Below are 21,162 nucleotides of genomic sequence, written 5' to 3' on the forward strand. Positions count from 1 at the left end.
CAAATATGTGTGAGCAAAGTTTAGATTACAAGTGAGTCATGATAATTATGCAGTGTAAGATATTCAAGGTGGAACTTATGCAGTTGTCATGTTTCGTACCCGAAAATGGTTCATCTTAGAACGACAATATATACTTTCCTTCATAGACTGCATCACTTAATACAGTTGCAATATTACGACTGCAGTTACAAAGTAATTCCAAATCACAAAATGCCATAATGCAACGATTTTTCCTATAATCACAGTCGGAGTGCCTCAAACCGCAACATACATATATATAACTGAGATTAGACTCAGTTTTTTCAAAAAAGCATCCATGCACTCAGACTTTGATTAACAGGGAAAATAGAGGGGTGGGGTGATAGGCGTTAGGTGTTTAATATATAAGGGTTTGGGGAATGAGAGATGTTGATACAAAATTCTATGCATTAAATAGCTCCAACACAACAAATTAATGATAATGTAATGAAAGGCAAACTAAAGGAACCATCCCAACAAATTAATGATAATGTAACGAAAGGCAAACTAAAGGAACCATCACAACATAACAGCGGCCAGGTAATTACATGTAAAAAATTGTTCAACCCAAACTAAGAAATAGAAGAAAAAAAATAATCAAATAATAGGTTCATGTGTTGATACTTATTACAATTGCCTTTACTTCATCAGTAGATATATGAATATGACAGTTGTTTCTATTGTGCTGTACCAAAGAAGCTAGGAATTAGGATAGGATAGGTTAGGCTACGTACTAATGAATTCGAATGAGGATGAAACTGAAAGGAGGGAGAAAACCGTGAGAAGGAAGGATCTCTCACACTCACACATATTCAATTTTATACAGTTCTCACATTTATGAGATAAATAGACAATTTTTACACATTCCAAAAGTTAGGAATTCAAAGAAGTACATTAAAAAAAAGGATTTCACTAACATGTCCCTTTCTTACATTTGCTAAAGAACTAAAAGAAAAAATTACTTTACACATTTCACTTAAAATATATTTTTTAATTCTTTAACTAATATTCAAGAATACTGGTTAGTATTTATCTTTAAAAAATAATTAAAATAACACTTATTTTACGGTAATCTACCAATAATAAAACTATTGGTAACTTCTGAATTACCTCAAAGTTGCTACTTGCTAGTAAATGATTTTTAGGAAAAAAATATTTTTTTTAATAATTTTTAGTAGTAGTTGCTTAGATAATATATTCCGAATAATTACTTTTAAATTTTAATAACTAAATAAACCTAAATATCTATAAATATTATTTTAAAAAATTGACTATCAATGCTAATCTTCACTAACTTCTATTTATTTTATGAAAAATACTATTTCATCCCAGTAAAATAATTTAGCACGTAAAACAATTATAAAAATAAAAAAATATTTTTTTATATATTTATATAAAACTTCTATTTAACTTGTTATATTGCTCATATTTATAAAAATAAAATACATTATATGATAATATTATTAGCATAAAAAAGCAAAATACATTATGAATAAAATATTAAAAATGATTTAAAATGTTACTCGGGTATTTTCTTTATTAAAATTTTTAAGAAAAAATATCGTTAAGTGTAAAACAAATTATTATCATTATAAAAAAAATCAGAAATTTTTTTTAATATAAATTTTTAAGATAATTATTAAAAAAATTAACAAATTTATCATTTATGAAAATTTATGATCAAATAACTTAGTATATACATTAGACATTTTTGCATTTGTTTTGAGTAAGAAAAAACACGGTCAAAGTTAAAGATGCAAATTGTTGTTGACAGCAAAATTTGGTTGTGTCTTTGTTTTTCTTTTGGTAAATAGCACTTTTGTCCATAAATTTGTAATTCGTTGATAAATATGTCTTGAAAGATGAAAATATAAAATTTAGTATACAAAAGTATAAAAATTAGGACAAATATATTCAACCGTCAATTTCTGTCACCGTTAATCAAATAACTTACGTGGTACAGAGAGATGAAATTGTCACTGTGGTCATATCGAATTGTCATCATAGAGATATATTTGCGTTTTTGAAAGATGAAAATACAAAATTTAGTCCCAAAAAATATAAAAAGTGCGAAAAATATATTCAAATGTTAATAGTAGATTGTAACTAATTATTATAATTTTTAAAAAATTATATTGCGACAATTTTTTTTAACAAACTCGTAAATTAAATTGAGTTTAAACAAAAAAAGAATATTAATTTTATAAACTCGTAAATAACTTTTTTGATGAAAGGTTCAAGTAAAAAAAATACTTATGGTAAAACATTATAGTTAAATTAGATCCATGAATAATTTTTAGGAAAAATTAATGACACTTTTAATTTGTAAAAAATACTCACCTCCTTGGAATGATTTTTTTAAATGATTAGTCAATAAAAAATAATTGTGTATGATATAAAAAAAATAATTTAAAAATAAAAAAACTTTTATTATAATTTATAATTTGATGTCATTGCATATACTAATAAACATTCATATTTTATCATGAAAAAATTATAAAAAAATAATTAAATAAATAGTACTTGATTAAGAAGAAATAATAATTTTCTTATTTTATAGTAAATTTTTTTTGTGTGTTGATAACATTTATTAAGAATTAACAACCAAATGATTTATTTATTTATTGTATTTGAAGAAAAGTAAGAAGAATTTGTAAAATAATAAAAATTTACTTCCATTGATAATATTTTGTCACAATCATTATAAATTTTTTAAAATTGTAATAATCAATCATAATAACATCCGAATATATTTATTGCACTTTTTTACATGAATTAAATTTTGTATGTCATCTTTCAAGGACTTACTTGTAAGTAAAAAAAAAATATATTATATGATAAACCATATACAATTAGGAATGAAGAAGTTGTTAATCAAGAGATCGACTATATATTTATGGTATTTTTTACCCTTCAAAATCCAAAATTGAGTATTTACCCTTTTCTTTTTCATGTAAACAAAAGAAAGAATTAGAGTCAGAAGACGATCTGACTCAGACCCGTTATCTTCATTCTACTCAATCGATCCTCACTTTTTCTTGTCAAAGCAGGTGCCTCCTCTTTCCTTCTCATTTGTTTAATTATATTGTTCTATTCCAATTCCCTTCTGGCAGATTCCACTATTGTTCTCACTTTTGTTATCCTTCAAGATATGCAATTTCATCTTTTAGCTAGTTTTGGTGGATATTCGGTTTCAAGCGTGTCCCTTTGATTATGGGTTGGGGTAAAATTTTGATTTTTCTCCTTTCTACTCCAAGATCAGTTTCAATTCAAGTAGAGAAAGGAGGGGAAAATGACTTTTTTTTTATTTATTTACTGAGAATATGATTCTCTTCCTGCCCATGAGATAGTTCAGAGTTTTTGTTTTCTTAGCTCATTTTGTTTAGTTAACAATTCGATGCGATGCTTTGATCGTGGGTGGTGCTTTTATTGCTCCCAAACTATGCTGAACTGGGAATAGTTTTAAATCCGAGCTTTAGTTAATTTTAAGTAAAAAGAGGGGAGAGAAATGGCACTGCACATGTTTTTCGTGGACATATAGCTTAACAAGAGTTAACATCTTGATGCATTAAGGTTAATTGTGTTTTTCTTGGCTGCGTTGTTGTGTCAGAAACAGTGGTTTTTTTTTATATTATTTATCTGCTTATTAAATTTTTTTGCCTTAAAGTTTTTTCCTGCTTGAACTTTCCTCTGCCCGTGAGATCTAGTTTCAAACGTAAGTGTTCTGGCTATATCTGGGGTTGAGTCAGTTCTTTTTGTGTGCTGTAAGTTGAAGACATTTTCAAGTGCTAACCAGGCAACGTTTGATGTAGAAGTCTGATTGTAAGAGGTTTTCTATATGTTAGGCGAACAAGATTTTTGCCTTGTATTTGTGTTACAATTTGTTAGTACTTCTATTGAGTTGATATAGATGGATGCTATAAACTTTCTGAGGCTTCAAAGAAGCAAAGAATATAGATTATGTACTTATTGTTGCTTTACGCAAGACATTATTTTTTAATATGTAAAAATTATTGGGCGTATTTATGGTACATGTTTTTAAAATGAGGACATTGGCTGACATATATATGCTTAAAGTACAACTGAATTTACTTTTATTGTTTACTTTGATTTTATTTTGTTTTAATATATACTGTCTTGTATCCTTTTAGTTATGTAATTAGTTTCAAGCCCACTTAAAGCTAACCTGATATCTTCCTAACTACTTGTTAAAATATTGTGTATAAAGCTATCTTGAGGAGACAGCTGTGTTCTGTGATTGTAAACAGTTGTCTCCCACTCCTTGTACCCTATATATATTTAATAGTGTGCAATAAATTCTGTGGGTTGAAAATTCAAATTTCATGGGTAACTGTTCTGATCACCGTCCGCCGCCGTCGTCTTTGGCCACCATTTTTTCCGGCGAATCCAGGGTTGGGTGCTCCTTGAGGAGTGCGACTCACCCCTGCAAGTCGCGTGGCCACCATTGTGGAAGGAGTGGACGTCCTCAATGCACCTATTGCAAAAGGATAGGACATATTCAAGAAAATTGTTACTCCATACATGGCTTTCCCGACAAGGTAGCACATGCATCTAAATCTGAAAAATCAGAGTCTTAAGTTTTTTTATGAGGAGTACCAAGAATATTTGAAGCTTAAATATGAAAAATCCAGTAACCAAGCTAAATCCTCTTCGGTACCGGGTGTTTCAACAGTATGTATTTCTCAATCTATGGAAGGTCCTAGTCCTTGGATACTTGACTCAGGTGCCTCTGATCATATCTCTGGTAACAAATCATCCTTTTCATCCATTTCTTTTGCAAAAACTCCTCACTTTGTTACTGTAGTCAATGGGTCCAAAGTTGCATCTCAAGGAATTGGTCAAGTTTCTTTATCTCCTTCATTAAAATTGAACTCTGTATTATTTATTCCGCATTGTCCCTACAACTTAATCTCATTAAGTCAATTGACTCGTTCGTTAAATTGCTCAGTAACCTTTGTTGCTAATTCTTTTGTTATTTAGAAACATGGTACGGGTCGTCTGATTAGAGAAGGATGTGAATCACGAGGACTTTATTACTTAGAGTCTAGCCTTCCTGTATCCTGTTTTGCAACTTCAAAGCGCAAGCTTTTGCATGATCGTTTGGGTCACCCAAGTTTAACAAAATTGAAAATGATGTTTCCTAGTCTTAGAATGTGAATCTTGTCAATTAGGGAAACATGTTAGGTCATCATTTCATCAATCAGACAAAAGATGTAATTCGGCTTTCTCTACCATTCATTCTAATATTTAGGGATCAAGTCGTGTCACATCTTTTGGTTTTAGATATCTTCATTGATGAATTTTCTAGATATATTTGGGTTTATTTAATGAAAGACATATATGAATTTTTGTCTATATTTATGTCTTTCTTTAATGAGATTCAGAACCAATTTGGAAAAACTATTAAGATTTTCAGAAGTGATAATGCTAAAGAGTATTTTTCTCATGATCTGTCTTCCTTCTAATCCTCAAAAGGTATTTTACATCAGTCCACATGTCCTCATACACCGCAACAAAATGTCATAGCAGAAAGGAAGAATCGCCATCTTCTTGAAACTACACACTCCCTAATGTTCAACTCAAATGTTCCTGTACATCATTGGGGAGATGCAGTTCTCATTGCTTGTTTCTTAATAAATAGGATGCCTTCTTCTTCTCTTGAAAATTAGATTCCTCACTCAATTATTTTCCCTCATGACCCATTATTTCATGTCTCTCCTAGAGTATTTGGTTGTACCTGTTTTGTCCGTGATCTCTCTCCTGGTCTAGACAAACTCTCTGCTAAGGCTATTAAATGTGTCTTTTTGGGATATTCTCGTGTTCAAAAGGGTTACAAGTGTTATTCTCCTACTACAAAACGGTATTATATGTCTGCTGATGTTACTTTTGTTTAGGACACACCTTTCTTCTCGTCCTCCATAGACTATTCTTCTTCCCTTCAGCAAGTCCTTCCTGTCCCATCTTTTGGTCCAATGAGTAACTCCAACCAAAGTGTTAGTGAAATACCTTCTCATCCACCAAACTTTATTGAAGTTGCTCCTTCACCCCTCATTACATATCAACGCAGGACACAACAAGTTAGCTCCATAGTGCCTGAGTCTTCTTCTCGTGATTCAGATCCTCCTCCAGCAGATCCTCAAACCATGGATCCTTCCTCTTCCACTTCTCCTCATAATTCTGATTCAGATTGGCCCATTGCACTCAGGAAAGGTACTCGATCTACTCGTAATCCTCATCCTATTTATAATTTCTTGAGTTATCATCGGTTGTCTCCTTCATATTTTTCTTTTGTTTTCTCATTGTCTTCTCTTACTATTTCTAACAATATCCATGAGGCACTTGATCATCCTGGATGGCAACAAGCCTTGATTGATGAAATGCAGGCTCTTGAAAGCAATGGTACTTGGGAACTTGTTCCTTTTCCTCCTGGCAAGAAAACGGTTGGTTGTAGATGGGTCTATGCTGTTAAAGTTGGGCCCAATGGTGAGGTTGATCGGTTGAAGGCTCGGTTAGTAGCTAAAGGCTACACTCAGATCTATGGTCTTGATTATTCTGATACTTTCTCTCCTGTAGCTAAAATCACCACTGTTCGACTGTTCCTTGCTATGACTGCCATGCATCATTGGCCCCTCCATCAACTTGACATTAAAAATGTCTTTCTTCATGGAGATCTTCAGGAGGAAATCTATATGGAGCAACCTCCTGGCTTTGTTGCTCAGGGGGAGTATGGTCTAGTATGCAAGCTACACCGATCTCTTTATGGATTGAAGCAATCCCCTCGAGCTTGGTTTGGTAAATTTAGTTATATTGTGCAACTTTTTGGGTTAAAACAAAGTGAAGCAGATCATTCTGTTTTTTATTGTCATACATCTCCTGAAAAGTGTGTTTATTTAATGGTCTATGTTGATGATATAGTGATTACAGGAAATGATGCTACTAAGATCTCTCAGTTAAAAGAGCACTTATTTAGTCATTTTCAGACCAAAGACCTGGGTTATTTGAAGTACTTTCTTGGTATTGAGGTGGCTCAATCAAAAGATGGTGTTGTGATTTCACAGAGAAAGTATGCTCTTGATATATTGGAGGAAACAGGCATGCAAAATTGTAGACCTGTTGATAGTCCTATGGATCCAAATCAGAAGCTCATGACAAATCAAAGTGAAATTTACCCTGATTCTGAGAGATATAGGAGACTTGTAGGAAAACTCATTTATCTTACCATTACAAGACTTGATATTTCTTTTGTTGTTGGGGTTGTTGGTCAATTTATGCAAAATCCTCATGTTGATCATTGGAATGCTGTCATGCGTATTCTCATATGTGTAAAGAAGGCTCCAGGGCAAGGATTGTTGTATGAAGACAAAGGAAACACTCAAGTCTCAGGATATTGTGATGCAGATTGGGCTGGCTGTCCTATAGACAAGAGATCTACCTCAGGATATTGTGTTTTATTGGAGGGAATATTATTTCTTGGAAGAGCAAGAAACAAGTTGTTGTTGCTCGATCCAGTGCGGAGGCTGAATATAGATCTATGGCTATGGCTACATGTGAACTTATGTGGATTAAACAATTTCTCCAAGAATTGGGATTTTGTGAAGTTGAGCAAATGAAGTTATACTGTTCACATTGCCTCAAATCCAGTCTTTCATAAGAGGACTAAACACATAAAGATTGATTGTTATTTCATTGGTGAGAAACTATTGTCCAAGGAGATTAACACCGAGTTTATTAACTCCAATGACCAGTCGGCAGATATTCTAACTAAGTCCTTAAGAGGAGCTAGAATTCAGTCTATATGTTCCAAGCTTGGTGCATATGATTTGTATGCTTCAGCTTGAGGGGGAGTGTTAAAATATTGTGTATAAAGCTATCTTGAGGAGACAGCTGTGTTGTGTGGTTGTAAACAGCTATCTCCCACTCCTTGTACCCTATATATATATATTTAATAGTGTGCAATAAATTCTGAGGGGTGAAAATTCAAATTTCAAGTCTACTCTTTGATGGAGCTTTGCCAGGCATTCTTATATGATGAAATATTAGCATTATTAGCTTATTTTTATCACAATGCATGCCCTTCATATATATTGTGTACTTCATTTCTATGAAACATTGGACAGGGCATGGCAAAAGATGAAAAGCTGAGCCAATCGCATGAAACATGGAAGCAAGAGATTGCAAGAAGCCAATCCCAAGTGGATGCATTGCAAAAAGAACTTACAGAGTTAAAGGCTTGCAATCAGGGTTCAGATGGAAATGCAAAAAAGGATTTGGAGGTTCTTTGGCGAAGAGTCAAGACTGCTTCTACATTGTTGACTTACCTGAAGTCAAAAGCTAGGCTCATGGCTGTTCCTCATCTAGCCCATACATCTTGTGGCATCAAACAATTAGAGGGGGTATGCTTTGTTGACAAAAATGGGATACCATTATCAGGTTGGTCCAGCAATGTTGATTTTTCTTCATTTGATGACGCAGATGAAGAATCTTGGAATGGAATTAGCCACCAGCATGGTTCCTTAGATGAACAAGATGCAGCTTACATAGGTGAAATGCTCAAGTCTGTACAGATGGTCACAGATGTGATGGAAGCCCTTGTCAAAAGGGTTTTACTGGCTGAGTCAGAAACTGCAATAGAAAAGGAAAAAGTAAGTATAAGTAAGGAAGAAATTAAGCGGAAGTCTACCCAGTTAGAGAACATGTCTATGAAATTACAGGAGATGGAGCATTTTGCTTTGAATACAAATAGTATCCTAACTGAGATGCGGCAGAGAGTTGAGGACTTGGTGGAAGAAACAACCAGACAGAGAGAACGGGCTGCTGAAAATGAGGAAGAACTTTCTAGAGTGAAGCAGGAATTTGAGTCTCTGAAATCATATGTTAGCGGTCTAATAACAGTAAGAGAAACCTTGCTTTCTTCAGAGAAGCAATTTCGAACTATTGAGAGGCTGTTTGAAAAGTGAGTATATTACATGCTATAAGTAATATGCTATTATATTACATGTCTTGATAATTATTTGATGTTTGGCCTACATCAAGTTGCTTGAATTAAATGCTTCAGTACACTTCCTGCTGCATTTTTATGCTCCATATATGATTTATTTTATTTTTACTTGGTGCCATGCCATCACGTTGACTTTTATTGGATCAAGTGTTCTACTTCTGTAAAATAACATTCTTCTTCTTGTGGGTGTGGATAGGATTTTCTGTATGCACATGATCAGAGGGTCTTTCTTGGACTCTTGTTTTAGAAGCAGAAGTTCATATAACAATGAAAGAATCTTGGGAACCTTTAGTGATGCAAGAAGTAAATACTATTAAACTTGGTTTGTTGAGATATGTTGTAAATTATTTAAGGGTCAATTAAGAGGTAACTATATTTTTGTCATAATTATTTTCACTGTGATTTGGTTAACTGCTTTTATTTGAACAAATCTGACACATCATAACTTGGCTATTGTAATATTGTTTCATTCGGGAGGATGTCTTCCTGTTTCTCTTCTGCTTGACTTAGTCATGTCTATACCGCTTATTCAAGTTTCTTTCTAAAAACATCACCTTTATCAACTGATTTATAAAAATATCACCTTTTAGGAAGTCGGCAACTTGGTTTTGCTTAGCTTATGTGTGCATTTTTCCTGCTACTCTCAGCAATTGCAAACTTAAAATGTAGATCCTTAATTTTTCAGAGTGCAATTGCAAACTTGTAGAGTTTCTTGGTTTTATTATAAATATATCATTTTTTTGGAAGTTGGCAACTTGGTTTTGCTTAGCTTATGTGTGCATTTTTCCTGCTACTCTCAGCAATTGCACACTTAAAATGTAGATCCTTAATTTTTCTGAGTGCAATGACAGCTTCATTTGATTATTTGTTGTTCAACTTACATTAGCTACTGATTTATAAAATTATAGTGTTTAAATTACAGTATTTGTATAACATTGGTCCTTTATCTAGATAATGCTTCAATAAAATCCAGTCTCTTTAAATTGATAAGTGCATTAGGGCGCATCTCTCCTTGTCATGGCAAATGCCGGCTTGTTCTAGCCACAAAGGCTCAAATGGATTTTCAAAATATAGATTGGCATGGCCTACTCATTATAGTGAAATGTCAACTGGAGTGTCCCCACTCCCCATGAACCTAGCTCAATTGGTTTAAACATTTGCTCGCATGTTTTCACATAAAGTGTTAATTGAAGCACAAGTTTCAGGTCCATAAGCCTGTTATTATTACAAGATAACTTGGGTCTTGTGGTGGGGTGGTTGCATGGTGTGAACATTCATTTCAATTCTCATGTTCAATGTTCATTTCTACCTCTGATATCGTACTTGTCTAATTGACTAATGTTCCTTTGGAGCAGGCTAGTTGCAAAGACTACTCAATTAGAGGGTGAGAAAATGCAGAAAGAGGCTGAAGTTCAGAAACTTATGGAAGAGAATGTTAGGTTGAGTGCACTGCTTGACAAGAAAGAGGCTCAACTTCTTGCATTGAATGAACAATGCAAGGTAATGGCCTTGAACGCTTCAAACATGTAAATGCCAAAGTTTTATGCTGACCACTGGAGGCACTAAAAAGAAGGTTTATCCATAAACATCGTTAATGCCTTAAGTTTTATTTTCTGGTGCCATTTGTTGTTAAAATTGAACGCAGAAAATACTTGTGCTTGGAATGTAAACTTGGAGTGCTCTTTCATGGGGAAGAAAAAAAATGAGGATGGGGTGTCTCTTTGCTGTAAATGTTGGAGACCAAATCACGAACCTCACATCACAGATATCACTGAGTAATATTATAGTAACCAGTTAATTACCATCAATCAATAGGTGAGTCATCCAATCAACTTATAATTTTTTCGATAAATATATTTGAAATTTCAACTTAAGTAGAAGTATTTGTGTTTATTTCACAAGTTTATAGTATTTTTTTTTAAAACGTTATTTGATTAGTGTTTAGCTTATGATTTATTACTGCATTCATTATTTTGTTTTTGTGCTCAATATATTAATAAAAAATTGGTTAAATTAATCGTTTTGATCCCATTTGTTTAAACTTTTTTTTAGCAAAGAAACACTTTTTCCAAAAAAAAAACAATACATATTTTTTTTTGTTAAGAAGTGTTTGGACGGAGAGCATTTGGACAGAGGGATTAAAACAAGTTTTTATTTTCAAATGACATGAACTAGAAAGATCATTTTTTAATGAACAAAAACAAATGCAGAGTTAAAAGCACACTTTATAAAAGATATAACTACATGTAGTTGTTCCACGAGACTTCTTAATGACATCATAAGTCACTTGGTTGCTAACGTGATTATTGCATCGTTAATGTTTTTACTTATAGTAATAATTAAAAGAAAAATCTATTTAAAAATTAAAAGTAAAAATTTGCAAAAGAAAAAAGTTTAGAGACCATAAAGTATTAAACTCTATACTATGTATTAATATTTTTATTGAAAATGAAAATAATGTTATTTATAAATAGATTTATCTGGCTTTCATAAAAAAATAGATCTATCTATTAAGCTTAATAGGTTTTTTTAAAAGCTCACAATCTAAACTAATAATTAAAACAAACTCTTTAAAAAATATGAATTTGATCTTTTTACTAAATAGACTAAGTTTTAAATGTGTTATGTTGTATATCCAGTCTTCTTGAGATCAAAATCAGATTTTGACCACCACGACATTTCAATTGTAAAACTTATATAATTATAACTTAGTTCAAGATCAAGGGATCATCGTTCATCAAACGACCACATGCACCTTATCAACATCTTATTTTCGTGTTCATTTCTTTCACATGTGCATAATCGAGTGTCACGTTAGATAACTGTCAATTTCGTCAAGCCGAATAATATTTAAGAATTAAGGAATTAACATTCAAGACACACATGAGAATCCCAATTGTCACTTCCTCTATTTGGTTTTGAATGGTCAAGGAGTGATTACATATAGACACCATCCTTTTGTCATCATACCTCGCTCACATTTAGTCAAATTTTGTTGACCAAAAATCACTTACACAATTGTCACACTTATTTCACAATTATCAAGTGAACATCTAACTAATAGTTTAACATATTTTCACTATTAATAAAATGTAAATTTGTGAATAAAAATTTGTTAATATTTTAAGAAAAAAAATTCTTTATTTTTGACTTTCTTTTCTCTTGACTTTAAGTATTTTTGGATTTGGATTTTTTTTATAAAGTTAAAATATTTGGATTTTGACGCAGGGAATACGATTACAGAGAAAACCGAACAACTTCCGAGGAACCAAACCAACAAAAGCCAACGCAAAGGCAATTATCTCGTTGTATGAATTGGGTTGGGTACTATATTACTACTCTAGTGCCTGCAATTTCTCTCTAAAACCCTAAACCTCATTCTCCTGATTTCTGTTACATTGAGTTTAGGAAACAAAAAACAACACAGTCAATTGGCAAATGTCTAACTCTAACCCGTTACCCCTCAAGAGACAAGGAGAACAATCGTCCGATGATGGCGCCTCTGCCATTAAACCTTCTCGCCTCAAAATCGCAATACCCTCTGAGGATTCCGACAAGAAGGTAACCCCTTTTTAGGCTTCCATCACCAATTTTTTCAACCCTAATTTTTCCTCCTTGTTCCTTTGCTTTTTTTTATCATTTTTTCCTTCCTGGGTTTCTATTTCCCACGTTTTTGCTTCTTGGGTACCGAGTTTTCCCCCTAAAAAATTATTATTTTTGGTTCAGAATGCGAACAGGAGGCTCAAAGATGTTGAAATCTGTGTCCCAATAGTGTATGGGACCATTGCATTCTATCTTGGAAGGAAGGCCAGTGAGTAAGTTGCGTCTTTGTTTGTGTCCCTTTTGCTTTGTTGGGTCACTGTATTTGGCTATAGTTTCTAATCCTTCGATGTTTCCAGGTCTCAGTCACATAAGTGGACAGTGTATGTACGTGGAGCGTCGAATGAAGATCTTGGGGTGGTGGTTAAAAGGGTCGTGTTTCAGTTGCATCCTAGTTTTAATAACCCCACTAGAGTTGTTGAATCACCCCCTTTTGAGTTATCAGAATGCGGTTGGGGTGAATTTGAAATAGCCATCACCCTCTATTTCCACTCTGATGTCTGTGAAAAACAGCTGGACTTGTGAGTGTCAGTTGCTTGTTTTGGAGTCTTCATATTTTGCTGATTGAATAAATCATCAATTTCGAACTTGAACTATTACTACTTTCTCCTCTAAGTAATCCCTACTTTCTCCTCTAAGTAATCCTTAAAGTAATAAAACTAATTTTTAAGTAATCCTTAAAGTAATGAATATTCATCACTTGAGTCCCTCAGTTGATGTATTTTAGTAAGATTTAGGGACTAATTTGAAGTTTTTCTTTTCTTTTCAAAATGTTATATTTAGCTTGATTTCTAATACTTTTAGAACTACTTAAGTGGTTTGTTTTACTTTAGGGATTATTTAGGAGAGACTGAGAGAGCAATACCTCAAGCATGAAATTGATGGTTTACTCTTTGCTGGTTACTTGGATTTGGGACTTGTGAGATTGCATTTTTTTAATAACTTATGTTAATGGTTTCTGTGGTTATAGGTATCACCATTTGAAATTATATCCAGAAGATGAATCTGGCCCCCAGTCTACGAAGAAACCCGTGGTTGTTGAATCTTATAACGAGATTGTTTTCCCTGAACCCTCGGAGGTTTTTCTTGCACGTGTACAGAATCATCCTGCTGTTAATGTGCCTAGGCTTCCTGCTGGTTTGAATTTACCAAGTCCTGGTACTTTCCTTTCAATGTTATTCCTATTCCTACTAGTAGTAGTATTTAAGTTTCTTACCCTTCAGATTTTTTCTTTAAGCTTTCCCTTGTTTTGGTTTCTGCAGTACCAAGCGATACTGTGAATGATAAGGAGAGAGGTGACACCAAAGATCATCTTCTAACCCAATGGTTCTTGAACTTCTCTGAGGCTGATGAGCTCTTAAAACTTGCAGCAGCTCGCCAGCAGGTTATGGTTTCTTTATTCAATTATTCTATCATGCCTTGTCACTAGGGATTTATTAATGGCTTTTATTCTGCATTAGTTATTGTGCAGATGCTATGCTATGGCGCTTTCTTTTGTTCCTTAAAGTAATATTATTTTATGCAGCTATGGGGATTACCATCTGAAAGTAAATATAATCAATTCACTGATCCATTCCTGATGTGCAACTAATGAAGATAATCTTCTCACAAATGAGATAGTTTTTTTTTTTGTTTGCATTCTTCTTGTATTTAGTCTAGGAGGCTTTTATTGGATGGTGAAACCTAATGGATTAGTTCATGGTTTTCTCACCAAATGTTTTATTTGTTTGGCACTGTTTTGGATGCATATGTAGTGAACACGAAGTTAACTACTCCAGTTACACATGTGGGCCTCTCTTTCTTACTGGTTGAAAGCATTTTTAAAATTTTTTTTACTAATGTTTTGCTATTAAATTGTTTAATCTTTGTAGAGTTAGTGAGGATTTTTGTGCTGACTGTGTTTGCCATGTCCTAGGTGCAAGCTCATATTGTTAAGCTGCGAAGACAATTAAGTTTGGTGGAAGGACTGCCTCAGCTGTCTAAACCGCCATCTGGTTATGAATGTACATGATTTTTATTTTATTTTATTTTAAAATGAAATTTTTTGGGCTTCCCTTTTGAGTCAAACTTGGAAGATTCATGATGAACAATTATGTATATATGCTTCCTTGTAGATTGTGTTGCTTATTTTTATCTGTAGTAGCCAAAAGATTAGAGGTTTGAAGAATGGACATGATTCTGGGCATTTATGCTTAAAATCTTATTTGGTTATAGATGTGTATTAGTTGTAATTTGAGGAGTATAATATTTTATCTTAAACTTATCTAAATCCCTGTTGCTTTAACAGTTTAATCATTTAAAAACTGAACTTCGATGATTATTAACAAGTGTGTAGTTAATTGAATTTTACGCTTAAATTGACTCAATATTGATGAGTGAGTCCATCTAACTTTTCATATGAAGTTATATGAGCAAAAAATCAATATGCAATAAATACAAGTTTTCTAGAAGGAGCATTACTTTATACTATTGCCAACAGCTATGTTGATTGTTGAAGCTTCCTTGTACGACCGGAAGAGACATTTGTCAAATGTCAACTCCTCTTGCAATACGTAATAGTAGAGGTAAATAAAAAAAATATTTAATTATAAATTTATCTTTTAGTCTTTAAACTTTAACATATGTTGATTCCTATACAGACAATTTTTAATTCCTTCTAGTTTTTATCCATATAATTTTTATTTCTTTTAGTCTTTAATATCTTAATTTATAGGGTCAAAGACATCAAAGGTAAAAAAAGATTAAAAATATAATGTATAAGAAATAAAAGATTTACAACAATTTTTAAATATAAGAACTAAAATGTAATGTTTGTCCAATTATAAGGACCGAATAAAACTTGAAAAAATAAACCTCCCAGCAGTCTTTGTTTTGCATGGTTTAGTGAAAAACTACAATTGTTGTTGTGAGATAAACTTCCACATAATCGATCCCATGGACAACATCCTTATAAGCTCAACGCCAAGGCAAGTTTGAGAACACCACATTCACAACACATGATTACTTTTTAGTATAAGGTCACCAAGATTGGCTCAAGCATAAGGCAATCAAAATTCTTACTTTAAGTTCATAAAAAAAAAACTATTTATTACTATTTTATAAAACTTTCATATGAGTAGACGCTTACAGTGTTCATTAGTATGTGTTTATCATCAATACTCTTTAAAATTATTTAGCCATTTACTTCAATTAAAAAAATCATCTCAAAATTTGTTAAGAGTTAAAAGTATGTTTAGACTAACATAAGCTAACTTGACTCTAAACACACTATGTTGAACCCAAAGGATTGATGAGTGGTGTAAGATCTTATTTCGTTTAAATGAGTGTAAATTTAGTGAAATAATTCATATTCGATTCTTATTGTGTGTAAAATTTCATTAGATCAATGACAGTCATATATCGCAAACGATATTAATTTTTGACTTAGTGAGTTAAAAAATACTCGTAATTTCTAACCTAGGAACAAAAACACATTATGTTGAGTTGTTGACCAAACACAAAATATCCAAGTGGTATATTTCACTGAGTATACTTTGTAGTTTATACAGTATACACTATACACAAAAGCACTTTATTGTCTCTGGTTCGATTCCATACGGTTCCAAAATCTCTTATGCTACCCAGCAAACTCCAACAGAAGCCAGCTCAGTAAGTGAAATACGAGTTACAAATTTACAAAACTGAGAGGGGCCAACTTTCTCTTCATAAACAGAGAAAATTAACATGTAATTATTAATCTGAAAATTGAGGACACTCCAAGACACATATTTAAGGAAAATTTCAAGAAAATAGAAGCAAGTTAGCCAACTAAGAAGGTCAGAGGAACTTCTTAGGCTCTGGGAGAGTCAACTTCATGGCTCCCTTTCTTTTTAGAGAAAAGCCATCCTATCAAAGGCATCAACGGCTTCCTCTTTGGCTTCTTAACAGAAGGAGGTCTCCCAAGCAATTCACCCTTGTTAGGGATAACTTGAGCAAGTGCATGAGGACTAGCGAATTTCACATATCTTCTTTTTTGGAACTCTTCTGCTTTCTCCTCATCACTGCTTTGAGTTTTGATTTCCATATTGGTTGTTGTTGCATTTGCAATGAACTTGAGGTCTTCAATCTCCGGATCGTCCCGTCGCTGCAGCAACCTTTGCTCTCTTGCTTTTGTGTCTTCTAGTTCTTTCTGCGTTTGTTCCAGTTCCTTTTTCAGGGACTTGATGCGTTGAACCAAATTGCTAGCTTCTTCTCTTGCTCCCTCAAGACTTTGCTTTGTTTCTTCCAGCTCAGTTGCCAATGCTCCACCTCTGGTTTGTGCACTCCCACTTCCATTCGCTTCAACTTGCATCTTAATCAATTGAGGCACATAATCAGAAGAAAATTAATTAACTAACTATATACATCTGCTTCAATTTGGAGCTAACATGTGCATTATGTTTTTAAAGTCATGTACTGATAGTGTAAATGGCTTTTACACTGACATCTAATTAAAATTGACATGTGTGATAAATTTGTTGACATCTAATTAAAATTGACATGTGTGATAAATTTATTGACATATATTTATCACGATTTCTGATTGATTGATAGTAAAAAAAATTAAACTTGGAGTAGAAAGAGAAATGGGAGAACCTCTTTGAGCTTGTTGGCATAAATTTCCCCAACTAGTACTTTTTCTCCGAACAACATAACTGCTTCTTTAACAGACTTGAATGGGGCACGAGTGTCAATCTCTGCACGTTCCATGATCACCATTCCACCACCTTTCTTGTCCATGAACGTTTGTTCTTGAGCTAACTAGTCACCAACTTGACCTCAGCTGGTGTAGAAATTAAACTATGATAGAATGAGAAAATTGCTAATAACTAAGGTATAATGTATGAGTGAATATCTGAAGGGGAAGTTCCATTTAATACAACAGATGAGAGGAATAGTCTTAAGGTCATTAGTTAATAGATATTGGTGGTGTAATAATTGGCTAACTTGAAAAGAAACTTAGTAGAATCACAAAAACCTTTCTTTTCTTCGCGTCCACTTCACTGGTATTTCGTTAATTGAAGTTGACAAGGGTGGTTGGACTGTCTTGATAATTTAGTTAGTTCAATCTATATGATATCGAAGTTTTGAGAGCACTCTTTGGAGCCTTGATTAGGACTTGTCTCCTTTCAACCATAGTATATCGTTTATGGTTCCATTTCAGGCACTAGTGGAGCCCATGCAAATTTTCAGAAAGAAAATAAGACTTGGGCATGTTCATGTACTTAAGGAAAGTTTTTTCATCCGAGTGCTTCGTCCAAATTGCTAATTAAATAAGGTATCCAACGCCCTCTAGTTAGACCTACTTCCAAATTTTAACATAATTAACATATTGTTATTATATTTGTTAATACTTTAAAGCAAATTTATATTGAGGAAAAAAAGTAGTTTGACCATCCTAAACTTTGGTTAAATTACAACAGTACAACATAAAAACTAAACCATCAAGGATTGACTTTAGTTGAAGCAGGAACGGATACACGTTTGCAAACGTGCGAACAGTTAACTTTATTTAATATAATATACATGTATAATTATAAATCACTCTTATAATTTAAAGTACGTAGTAAAAGGAGTCCATTTATAATATAGTTATTGCCTCCACAAAACTACATTTCTATTTTTATTTTTATTTTCTCAATTATACATCCCTAATTTTATCTTTGTGTACTTTTCGCATTATTATGACAATTAGCCAAAAGAATTCTCTCTCAACCTCTTCATATTAATTTTTATTTAGTTTTTATATGTATATTTGAATTTCTTAATTTTCTATGACTTTTAATTTACTTTCTTTTATCTCAATCTCTAAATTAAATTTCAGCGTTTCTTTCAATAATTAAAAATAATATTATGTCATAATTTAAATTATTAATGTAAATCTAAAATATGGATTATATATCTAAATATATTTATTCATTATCATTTTAATTATAAAAAAGTATATATCAAATTTATTTATTATTTTAATTTTAATTATATAAAACAAATATTTTATCATGTATATAATATATATATATATATATATATATATATATATATATATATTATATTGATAACTGCGAAATCTAAGTTAATTTGATAGTCAATTTTGACTAATAATGATTGTAATTTATTTACTTTATTATTGTTTTTAATGAAATAATGAAGAAATTAACATTTTTGTAATTTTTTATTAGAAGAAGTCAAAAGAAAAAGAATTGAAGTGTTTTAAAGGGAAATTGGTGCAAAAATTAGAAGAAAAAACCTTGAAGAAAAGTTGAAAGGATTTGACAATTCCATTAGCGCACAATCCATGATTAGTGTGCACTCTCGCTTAGCGCACAATCCAAGCTTAGTGTGCACCCTTGCTTAACAACAAGTTCAGGCTTAGCACAAAAAAAGTCCACGAGAAAGCCCAAAAGCATACTTAACATGGAAGCCTGCGATTAACACAAAGTTAACGTGAAAAGTAAGCGATCTTAGGCCGCATTATCCCATGAAGTGTAAAGTCTCTCATGTTCATGAGAGGCTAAAACTCATTGTTGGGAGTCCGTGTAACTATTCTTGTTACCTATTGAATGCAAATTCTATTTCTATTGCTTATTTTTTGTTCTTCATATTTATTATATGGTCATCCATGCATTAATTTTAGGAATTGTACCGTAGGAAATGATAATTTTTAAATAATTGAGAAATGATGTATAAAGAATTAATTGCTAGGAATATAGTGCCTTTATTTTGCCTTTGCATGCATCTTCATGTTTAATGTGATTTACTATTGAATCTTTGTAAAGAGATTCAGGAGAGAAAATATATAAATTATGTTTTTTTATTGTAAGAGATCAGGGTGGAGTGTGTTAGTAGATGTAAATGAAAATTGAGAAAACATTAATATTGCATCAAAGGTAATTAGACCCCAACATATTTAACTTATGAAGTTATTTTTTGTATTAAATCTTATTTATTTTATTATTTTTAATTTCAAATTCTTTCTTTTAATTCATTGCAATTCTTTATCTTTTACTTATAAATTGAGTATTCATTAATAAAAATATGAACAAAATTCATTATAAAGTTTACTATTTGTGACTAATTAGTATACTTGTAAACGAATTTAATATATATATATTCCTTACTGCAAAAATTTTGTGGATCCGTTCCGCCGATAATATGATAAGATTGCTTGTAAAAAAGGATACGTACTCGTGGTGGAGGGAATAATAAAAAACTATCAAATCTTTCAATTAGTCACTTATATTAAATTATTTTCCTTAACCAGAATTTTATTCATATTATTCAAATAACTAACATCGTATTTTTTATATTTTGTTTACTCAGTTTAATAATACTAAAGTGATATTTAATGATTGACAGAAAAAAAATATAACTAATGATCCTTAAAGCCTAAAAAAAATTCTTAATATACATTAATTAAAATATAACCATAAGTAGAAATACTCTTTTTTCATTTTATTTGGAAAATAGCAAAATTTTTTTTCCTAAATAATATCACACGATAATCAATTGAGAGAAATAATTGTTGTTGTGCATGAAGATTTTTTTCTTGTAAAAAATATATTTAAATTTTAATCAATCTTTTATATTTTTTCATTTCAAAGTTAAACTTGAGCTAAAAAAGTAAGATTAAAGTCATTGTTACTTAAATTTTTTATTTTTATTTAGTGTGACCCATTTCATAGTTTTGCTATTTTTTAGTTTAATGTCATTTTTAGTTTATTATATTTTAGTTTTTTTCATTTAATGAATTAAATTTTAAAAGTTTTATTTTAATTTTTTATGTTTTTAAAAGTTTCATTTATACGTGAAGTTTTAAAAATTTAATTTTTTGATTCTTTATATTTTTAAAAGTTTAATTATGATTTTTTCTTTCATTTTTTTAAGAACATTAGTGTTTCATTAATATTTTTTTTCGTTTCACTAAATATAAATAAAATAATTAATTTAAAACAATGATGACTAAAATAATTAATTATTTTAAAAAATTTAGTTATTTATATATTATTGATTAAATTATTCTTTATAACTTAAAATATAATTTATACAAGGCTCAATTGTAATTTTCATCTCTTTAATTTTATTTATAAATAAGTAAATTTTATTCCCCTAATTTCTAATTGTAAAATTTGATTATAATTTTAAAAATTTGTGATTTTGAACCTTCCATTAAATTGCTCCCATTGTCTGTCAACGTGCAAAATTGATCATATAATTACTGACATTGCTTATATTTTGTTTATTAATAATTAATTATGATTAATATAGTTATTAATTTAATTATAAATTTATTAAAAACCAAAAACTCAACGTGTAATATTTATCAAGAAGAATCACAAACACGACCTCAAAACCAGAAAAATAAACGACTTAAGCACCACCACCAACAATAGTAGAAGTGAACCCATAAGCAACCTTTGTTTCTCCATCTTCATCTTCTCTGTCCTAAAAAAAAGATTAATTTAGCCTACATGAACATGCATAAACTGTCATGGCGTGATTCCGCAACC

General features: G+C 31.5%; 3 protein-coding genes across 6 annotated transcripts; 2 read left to right on the forward strand and 1 right to left on the reverse strand.

Annotated features, from left to right (window-relative positions):
- The first annotated feature begins 2,953 nt into the window (after positions 1 to 2,953).
- LOC114374291 lies at positions 2,954 to 12,362 on the forward strand. Of its 4 annotated transcripts, XR_003658538.1 has the most exons (4): positions 3,253 to 4,577; positions 8,157 to 8,992; positions 10,393 to 10,852; positions 12,266 to 12,362. XR_003658538.1 is itself a non-coding variant. In XM_028331918.1 (3 exons), exons 2-3 carry the CDS (start codon positions 8,160 to 8,162, stop codon positions 10,565 to 10,567), a joined length of 1,008 nt encoding a protein of 335 aa, XP_028187719.1. In that variant the 5' UTR covers positions 2,954 to 3,068; positions 8,157 to 8,159; the 3' UTR covers positions 10,568 to 10,911. The 4 variants fall into 4 exon arrangements, 3 of the variants coding, with proteins under 3 accessions (XP_028187719.1, XP_028187718.1, XP_028187720.1); XM_028331918.1 differs by lacking the exons at positions 3,253 to 4,577; positions 12,266 to 12,362 and adding an exon at positions 2,954 to 3,068 and having other exon boundaries at positions 10,393 to 10,911; XM_028331917.1 differs by lacking the exon at positions 12,266 to 12,362 and having other exon boundaries at positions 10,393 to 10,914.
- On the forward strand, positions 12,346 to 14,898 carry LOC114374292 (transcription initiation factor TFIID subunit 14b-like). Its single transcript, XM_028331920.1, has 6 exons — positions 12,346 to 12,598; positions 12,764 to 12,852; positions 12,937 to 13,158; positions 13,608 to 13,795; positions 13,900 to 14,021; positions 14,553 to 14,898. The coding sequence occupies exons 1-6, from the start codon at positions 12,476 to 12,478 to the stop codon at positions 14,646 to 14,648; spliced, it is 840 nt and encodes a 279-aa protein (XP_028187721.1). The 5' UTR covers positions 12,346 to 12,475; the 3' UTR covers positions 14,649 to 14,898.
- Positions 14,899 to 16,139: 1,241 nt separating this feature from the next.
- LOC114375398 (WEB family protein At2g17940-like) lies at positions 16,140 to 17,534 on the reverse strand. The gene is made up of 2 exons (XM_028333170.1): positions 17,252 to 17,534; positions 16,140 to 16,967 (listed from the first exon to the last, which is right to left on the reverse strand). The coding sequence occupies exons 1-2, from the start codon at positions 17,393 to 17,395 to the stop codon at positions 16,467 to 16,469; spliced, it is 645 nt and encodes a 214-aa protein (XP_028188971.1). The 5' UTR covers positions 17,396 to 17,534; the 3' UTR covers positions 16,140 to 16,466.
- Between the last annotated feature and the right edge of the window lie 3,628 nt (positions 17,535 to 21,162).

The sequence above is a fragment of the Glycine soja genome, chromosome 11, assembly GCF_004193775.1.
Source record: "Glycine soja cultivar W05 chromosome 11, ASM419377v2, whole genome shotgun sequence".
NCBI lineage: Eukaryota > Viridiplantae > Streptophyta > Magnoliopsida > Fabales > Fabaceae > Glycine > Glycine soja.

Coding starts and splice junctions, on each gene's coding strand:
- LOC114374292 (XM_028331920.1), top strand. CDS start 12,476: ATGTCTAACTCTAACCCGTTACCCCTCAAGAGACAAGGAGAACAATCG. Junction 12,599..12,763: donor CTGAGGATTCCGACAAGAAG/GTAACCCCTTTT, acceptor TTTTTGGTTCAG/AATGCGAACAGGAGGCTCAA. Junction 13,159..13,607: donor TGTGAAAAACAGCTGGACTT/GTGAGTGTCAGT, acceptor CTGTGGTTATAG/GTATCACCATTTGAAATTAT.
- LOC114374291 (XM_028331917.1), top strand. CDS start 4,362: ATGGGTAACTGTTCTGATCACCGTCCGCCGCCGTCGTCTTTGGCCACC. Junction 4,578..8,156: donor TACATGGCTTTCCCGACAAG/GTAGCACATGCA, acceptor AACATTGGACAG/GGCATGGCAAAAGATGAAAA. Junction 8,993..10,392: donor ATTGAGAGGCTGTTTGAAAA/GTGAGTATATTA, acceptor CCTTTGGAGCAG/GCTAGTTGCAAAGACTACTC.
- LOC114375398 (XM_028333170.1), bottom strand. CDS start 17,395: ATGGACAAGAAAGGTGGTGGAATGGTGATCATGGAACGTGCAGAGATT. Junction 16,968..17,251: donor ATGCCAACAAGCTCAAAGAG/GTTCTCCCATTT, acceptor CAATTGATTAAG/ATGCAAGTTGAAGCGAATGG.